The sequence below is a fragment of the Chrysochloris asiatica genome, unplaced genomic scaffold (assembly GCF_000296735.1).
Source record: "Chrysochloris asiatica unplaced genomic scaffold, ChrAsi1.0 scaffold00004, whole genome shotgun sequence".
NCBI lineage: Eukaryota > Metazoa > Chordata > Mammalia > Afrosoricida > Chrysochloridae > Chrysochloris > Chrysochloris asiatica.
This window is the reverse complement of record NW_006408522.1, coordinates 2,438,019-2,445,360: the sequence shown is the minus strand read 5'-3', so window position 1 is coordinate 2,445,360 and position 7,342 is coordinate 2,438,019. Positions and strand designations below refer to the sequence as shown.

At 46.9% G+C, this 7,342-nt stretch overlaps 1 protein-coding gene across 1 annotated transcript in view; it reads right to left on the bottom strand.

The window, feature by feature from the left end:
* Positions 1–6,768, bottom strand: part of MEGF11 (multiple EGF-like-domains 11) — a 331,130-nt gene extending 324,362 nt beyond the window's left edge. The window contains exons 1-2 of the mRNA XM_006831516.1: positions 6,669–6,768; positions 1,521–1,622 (exon numbers count right to left, since the gene is read on the bottom strand). Coding sequence (XP_006831579.1) covers positions 1,521–1,622; positions 6,669–6,766 — 200 coding nt within the window. The 5' untranslated portion in view covers positions 6,767–6,768. The remainder of the gene's footprint in view (positions 1–1,520; positions 1,623–6,668) is intronic.
* Positions 6,769–7,342: the final 574 nt, after the last annotated feature.

The window sequence follows — 7,342 nt, the reverse complement described above, 5'->3', positions numbered from 1 at the left end:
CAGAACAGCTGGTAATTTCAAACTGCTGACCTTGCAGTTCACAGCCCGATTCGTAACCCCTATGCTACCAGAGCTCCTTCCCATTTAAATAGTTCTTTTAAAAAGCCTGTTAATCAAGGCAAACATTTTTCACTAGTTTAGTTTTCTTTGGTTTTAAGAAGACTACAGAGGACACGTTTGGTTTAAGGTTTAAAGATTACCTCGGGGTAATACTTTCAGCTTTTTATCCAACCTTCATGGCTCTAGGATATTACAGCTATGCTTAATGTCAATCACTTCTATAGCTTGGACTCTAACAGCCAAGTTGGTACCAAAACTTCAAAGCAAAGCAGTACTTAAACCTTTCACACAAGTTCTCCCTTCACATTGCCCACCACGATTCTTGCAGATACCCCAAAGGAGTACTCGATTCGAAAGTAGGAAGCAAAAGAAAAGTCTGAATGCAACACAGATGGCTCAACAATCAGGAAATGAGCCCATCGGGTGGTCTCTACTTCATCTGCTTATTTATTCCCATCTGCTCAAGTAATAATAATAATAATCCCCTCATCTAATAATGCCACGTCATGTTTTTCTCCATTCCCCCTGGTCTTCTCAAAATATTTTCACGTTCTTGACTTCACTGGCCCCTACACAGTAGGTGGGGCAAAGATTATTAAATCTATTTGATGAGTACACTGAGAATCTCCAAATAAAGTGACTTGCCCATGGTCATCCAGCAAACTACACCCTTGTCTTCCTCTCTTCTCTCCAGTGGCAGGAGAGAAGTACTTCCCCAGAACAGAAAGGTGGTGACTGAGCATGGAATCGTGGCAGTGAATTGCAGGGGGGTTGCAGAAAAGGGCTCAGGGTTAACATGGACAATTGTTGAGGTTACGCACTGCCCAAGAGTGGCCTAGCCAAGGTGCCACCAAGTTGCCGAAATCTGCACTCTGCCTTCTAAACCAGATACTTTGTCATGGGGCTGCATCTTCCCTGATTGTGGAGGGAGTTGTCTTAGGTTGGATCTTCCCCCCGAAGCAGACCCTGAGAAAGGATTCAAGGACAGGCAGTTTCACTGGGAGGTAACCCCTGGAGGCACTGGTAGGAAAGTGGAGAAATAAAACAGGAAAGTGAAGTGTTTGGGCACCAGGGGTGCAACCCTACTGAGGACTGCTGGGATGCAGTGTGGATCACACCTCATCTATAAACCCTAAGGGTGAGGAGGCTTCAGTACTTATCCCCAACCCCCCCTCTGTCATTAGGTGAAGGATGCCCTTGGTGACATTGACTCTAGCACTTGTGCCCTCCTTGCCCACAAGTTCCTATGGCTAGAAAGCTTTAGCAGAGCATCACAGGCATTCAGTGTGTTGAGTGAGTGCCAAGGGGACAGGGGTGGTACACACCACCAACATCTGGGTCTTTTATTATAATGTACATGAATGCCAGCTGCATTATTATATGTACAGGTACACATTATTATAATGTACAGGTGAGTCAGCTGCAGCCACATGCTCCTGCCACGTGAGGGAAGTACTCACCGGTGTCTGGTACACTTGAACCAGTTGAGGATGTCCGTGCATCGTGTATAGTAGATCTGGTCAAAAGGGTGTGCATAAGATTCCTGTACAGTCACAGCATAGCTAAGGACAAGAGGGAAAATCAGGAAACTTAGAAATTCAGGATGTGATCACTCACCCTGGGGGAGCCAGGCCCCACAGCGAAGTGATCAGAGGCTCCAACCACCCCTACTATCCTCCTTCCCAGGTGTTCTCAGAGGGAGGACAAGCAGAGTATTCAAGCCTCCCTGACCCCAGCTGGATCCAGAACACACTTCTTACTGCCCTTTGTCCCAACTCATTTCTGAAATTCAAGTTCATGTGTCTATTTAACAGAGAACGAGTAAAGGGCTTAGGTTTATTCTGTGTGGCTCTGGAAGACACAGTCAAGTTTTTAAATAATTTAAGTTGGTTCAAATCTTTATGGTTCTCAAAGCACAAGCATGGAAGTTATTCCTTGCAGTAATGGTCTCAGTTACATGGAGGAACATTAGTTTTACATTCATCCTATCGTATATCGGTTCATTGTCATGGTTATAATAGATGGTCCCAGTTTATAGATGAGGAAACTCAGTAAGACTCAGAGAGAGGCAGCTGCTTGTCCAAGTAACTGGTACCAATAACCATTAGTGTCCTTCCAGTGTCCTATGTTGAGTGCTTTACAAACATCATCTCTTCTCATCCCCACACACTCCTATAAAGTACTTAGAGTTGCTAGTCTCTTTTTACCAACGAGAAAACTAAGCTTCGATCAGAGTAAAGTGACTTCTCCAAAACTACCCACTTGCCTTGAACTCTATTCTGCCTATAGCAATCATTGGGGGAGTCCATGGAGAACACACCCCAAACCTCCTGACACAAGTGGTACTTTGCTATCTTGCTTGTCAGCTACAAATCTGGACTCACGAATAGACACTAAAGCAAAGCAGATCTCAGCTCAATCCAAATAAGCCTTTCAACCTGCTCAGACCTAGCAAGGGTTATAAGAAGGGGCATCAGAGCCATTGCTGCTGACAGCAGAGCCAAGATGAGAAAGCGAGGACTCCCACTTCCTGTTCAGGCTGGAGAGAAGCCTCAGCTGAGACTGTAGAAATTAATTTTTATGCTGATTGGTATTATTCAGTGTTTTCCCCAGAAGGCTCACTGGCCTAGGCCAGATGGCTGGGTCCAGGCTATAAAAGCCCGTCTGCTTCATTTGAGAAAATGCTGTTGGTTTCCTTATGGGGGCAGAGCTGGCTTGATCCTCAGGTGGGTCCACAGCAGTCTCTCTGATGCCTGAAAGGTCAAAGGTCTAGAATCCAGAAAGAGGAGGCTGGGAGCAGTCAGCAGTGCCCAGGGACCCAATGTGGCAGGAAATTCTATTTCTTTAAAGCATCAAAGATGTAAGGAAGGAGGGACCCTCAGTGAGTACCCACTAGCCAGCACATTTATGCAGACATAACCCAAATCCATTATCACTGAGTCAATTTCAACCTACACGGACCCTGCAGAACAGAACAGAACTGTTCTTAGGGTTTCAGAAGCTGTACACTTTTACAGGAGCAGATAGCCTCATCTTTCTCCTGTGGAGTGGCTGGTGGGTTTGAACCACTGACCTTGCCATTAGCAGCCCAATACTTAACCCACCACACCACCAGGGATCCTTACACATGGCCCAGACCCCTGTTTTAACTCCAGGTTTGGGAAAACTGAGGCAGCTCAAGACCCATCCACAGCTTCCCAAAGGTCTCTTCTCACTCTGAGATTCTAAGATTCTACCAAGTACTGTGGAGTCCTGGTGTGGCGCTGTGGGATAATACACTGGACCACAAGGTCATTTAAACCACAGGGTTGGCGGTTCAAACTCATCAGCTGCTCCTCAGAAACCCTATACAGGATTTCTATGAATCAGAACCAACTCCACAGCACTTGACAACAACAACAACACCAAGTACTTTGGAACTGTAGACTAAGCACTCGTCTTCGAACTGCAAGGTTGACAGTTCAAACCCACCAGCCACTCCTCAGAAACCCTGTATGAGTCAGAACCGCCTCAATGGCACTTAACAACAAGTACCAAGAACCTCAAGGGTCTCTGGGTGACACAAAGACCACAAATGGTCTTCACCTGACTACCAACGTAAAGGTTGATGGTTCAAACCCACTCAGCAATGCCACAGAAGAAAAGCCTAGAAAGCTACTTCCTTAAGGATTATAGCTACAAAGGAACCTATAGAGCACTTGTAGTCCGCACACACAGATCATTATGAGTTGGAATCGACTTAACAGCAGCCAGTCTGGGTTTCCCGAGCACGTCACCTAGAAGCAGAACAATAAATGGGAAGAAGTGCCCAGACTCTGAAGTCCAACATGAAGCCAGCCACTTGTTAGCAGTGTGTCCTTGAGCATGTTATTTTGCTTTTAGAAACCTTCGTTTCCCCACCTTTAAGTTTGTGATACATATTACTAGGGAAGTCATGTAATCATGAAGATTAAAGGAGGGCAATAATCATACGTAACTCTCAGAGGTGGTAGAAAGATAAAGCAAGATGACACATGCCAAATGTTCCATACAAAGTAACTGCTTAGTAGATGTTGACCATCATTATTCTATGGCATCCTTGGGTAGTGCAAACAGTAATGCACTCAGCTGCTAACTGAAAGGCTGGATGTTCGAGTCCACCCAGAGGCACCGTGAAAGAAAGGTCTGATGTTGTACTTCTGAAAAATCAGTCACTGAAATCCCTGTGAAGCACAGCTTACTCTGATGCACATGGGGTTACTGTGAGTCTGAGTCAGCTCTATGGTAACCAGTTATCATTATTATATGGTGGGCACAGATTGACCTCCCATGCTAGGTAGTGAGGGGTATGTCTTTCCTGACCACAGTGGGGAAGAGAGGGAGCAACCTGCATCCAGAATGTTTGCCCCTGGTTTCATGGCTGGATAGTTTAATGTTGTTCATTTGCCAACATGCTAATGAGGAGCCAGATTAATTTTGTAGAGCCAGGTTTTACAATCCAAGGGAGGTCTTTCGTTTTATGACGGAAGGGCATAATGAACAAGGAAGCTGCCAGAAGCACTAATCCAGCTGGGAAATTCTCCCTAAGAGGTCTTTGGGGACTGAGGGGAATTTTCTGGAGTGATTCTGGAGCTTAGTTCAGAAGGCTGCTCTGGGGTATGCTGGGCAAAGAAAATGCTTCCAGGGCCTTCTCCCTAGGGATTGGAGAAGCCCAGAAGGTTCCCAGACCTCATTTTAGCTGTTGGACTCACTTCCTGTCCTCCTATCAAAGTTGTACCTGTGGCTAAGAGCCAGGTGGTCTTGAAATACCAGCACCATTCATGCTCAGTTCAAAACATTTTATATTCCAGATTTACTCATGTTGGTTTGTTTGAACTGACTGATCCATCGTTATGTGTGGGATTCAAAGAAGAGAGAAGTCAGGGTGGGCCCTGAAGTCAGAGAAGTCTTCCTGTAGGACAGGACCCTCAGATTGGAGTCACTGGGGAGGGCACAGTGGACAGGCATTCCAGGAGGGGGCACAACTCACACAATGGCAGGGGGCAACTATATCTCAACTTGGCCCAGTAGAGACGTTTACCAGACTAGAGCCAGCAAACCAACAAAACTACCAAGAAGATTCACCTGACATCTCTCAGACCCACTGAGAAATAGAGATTCAAAGTCATAAAAACCAGACAGGGCAAGGGTTGCTGGGGAACTTCAAAATCAAAAGGAAATGCTTATTTTAAAACAATTCAAGTTCCTGGGCTCAACCCAGGAATCAGTGTCTCAGAGGCTGAGATACAGGAGATGTGGTTTTTTATATGCACTCCCTGGTGTGCGTCTGATGCACGTTAAGGTTTGTGATCACTGATCCTGCAAAACAGAGTGGCTCACAGGAAAAGACAAATTTGAGCTCTATGGGCCTCAAAGAACTCCCATGGAATCACTGCCCTTGGGCCTCCAGCAAGCCTGAAGGAAGGAGTGATTACTCGTCCCACTTGACAGAGGTGGGAGGTCAACTCAGAGACTTCCCCAGGGTCACACAGGTAGCCAGTGGAAAACTACAGATCGAAATGAACCAAGGTCTTTGCATCACAGATTCTAAATATTCCTTATTTCAGCAAAAAAGGACACACAGCAGCAGCATCAACTGTGTAGGGATGCCAGGTAGACAGTCCTGGACATTGGCAACCAGACCAATGTAGGCACAGTCCCTCTGCAACCCCAGCCAACTCCTCTTGTCCCCACAGGTGTCCAGGCTAATCCAGAGTCCATTCCTACATGGACACGGTGCTGGGGCATCCACCCTCATGGCCTGGAGCATGGGCAGCTCTTTCTTCCTCCTCTGCCATCTGCTTCCCCCATTGGGTCCTCATCTTAATTTTACTCATTTGATTTATTAACAGCTAAGTGTCAGAGTTGTCCTGGTCAGCATGGCCAATCAATTCCAGGGTTTAATTTGGTTTTTCCTGATTGGGTCCCTGGTCACTATCTCCCTCCTCACCAAAATCAATACTTTAACCTTGTGCTTCAAAGTCAGGCCACCTGCAGGGACCCGGCCGGTTCTCCAGGATTTAGTGCTGCAACCAGAATGCAATTAATCTGCTGCTTCGGGTCCTCTACAGTCCCACCAACAACAACAACACAGAAGAGAAACAGCAGGCTCCTCTCCCAGCTGCTAGGCTGTTGGAGGCCCCACACATCCAAGCTGCCACATGGTTGCCAGTCTTGGGAGACCCCGAGAAACCTCACAGCATTGCAGACCAAGACATCTGGGACCACAGTTCACACACCGCCACTCACTTCTCCCCACTTGGCTTGATCTAGCTGTAGACCAGTCCCCAAACCTCTCTGGGTCTCTGTTTCTTCATCTATAAAATGGAAATGCACATGCAGGGAAAAACATGACAGTACTTTGTCACATCCTGGCTGCCGTAGTTAAGTTGACTGTCACCCAACCGACTCACACAGCGCTGAATCTCAGACAGACTCTGTACTATTCTATCCTGCCTTCCCACATGCGTGCAGTCTGTCTAGCCAGAGTGCAAGCCTTTAGTGTCTTCTGACTCCACTTGTGTCCCAGTGAGACCAACCCAGGGTGAGATTCACAGAAAGAGCCTGGTCATCTAAGACCCGCATCTTACCTCTCCCAGTGGCTGCACACATTGGGGTCTTCGGGGTTCAGGGAGATGGCACTTTGCAGAACGGAGGAGAAAATTAGCACTGTCACGATGAGCGCCATCCCGGACCCTGTGCAGGAGAACAAAGGAGGTAGCGTCATTAATCAGAGCGTTTTCCTGGGCATCTGTTTGGTGCTGAGAATTCTCACACGAGACAGCAGACGAGGCTCGCTAAGCAGACTAAGTTTCCCATCATCGAGGAGTAATGAGCATTTGATATTTCACAAGCACAGGCTTTGACAAACATGGCAACAGTTCACCAAGTCTGAGTAACTCAAGTGTGGGAGGACTGAGTCAGGGAAAAGCCGCAATGCTAGCCAGGGTGCATTCGAGTTTTGGACTACTGCTTTGAGATGAAAGCCATAGACTTTCCCCCTGGGGAAAGGGACGGGAGGGGGCGTAGACTCAGATGCACAAACTTTAGTTATCACTTCATAGGGTCTTGGGCCTCCGCGTCCAACCTGGGAGCCAAGAACTGTTGCTCAGAACTACTTCCAAGGCAATTGTTCCCCTCTATTCCCTTCTTCCTCATCTTAGACACTTTGTTCATCCATGTGAAATGGCACTGTTATGGAATGCAATATGTCCCCCTAAAATAAGGTTTGCAAATCCTAAACCTGTGGTTAGGAGCCCTGGTG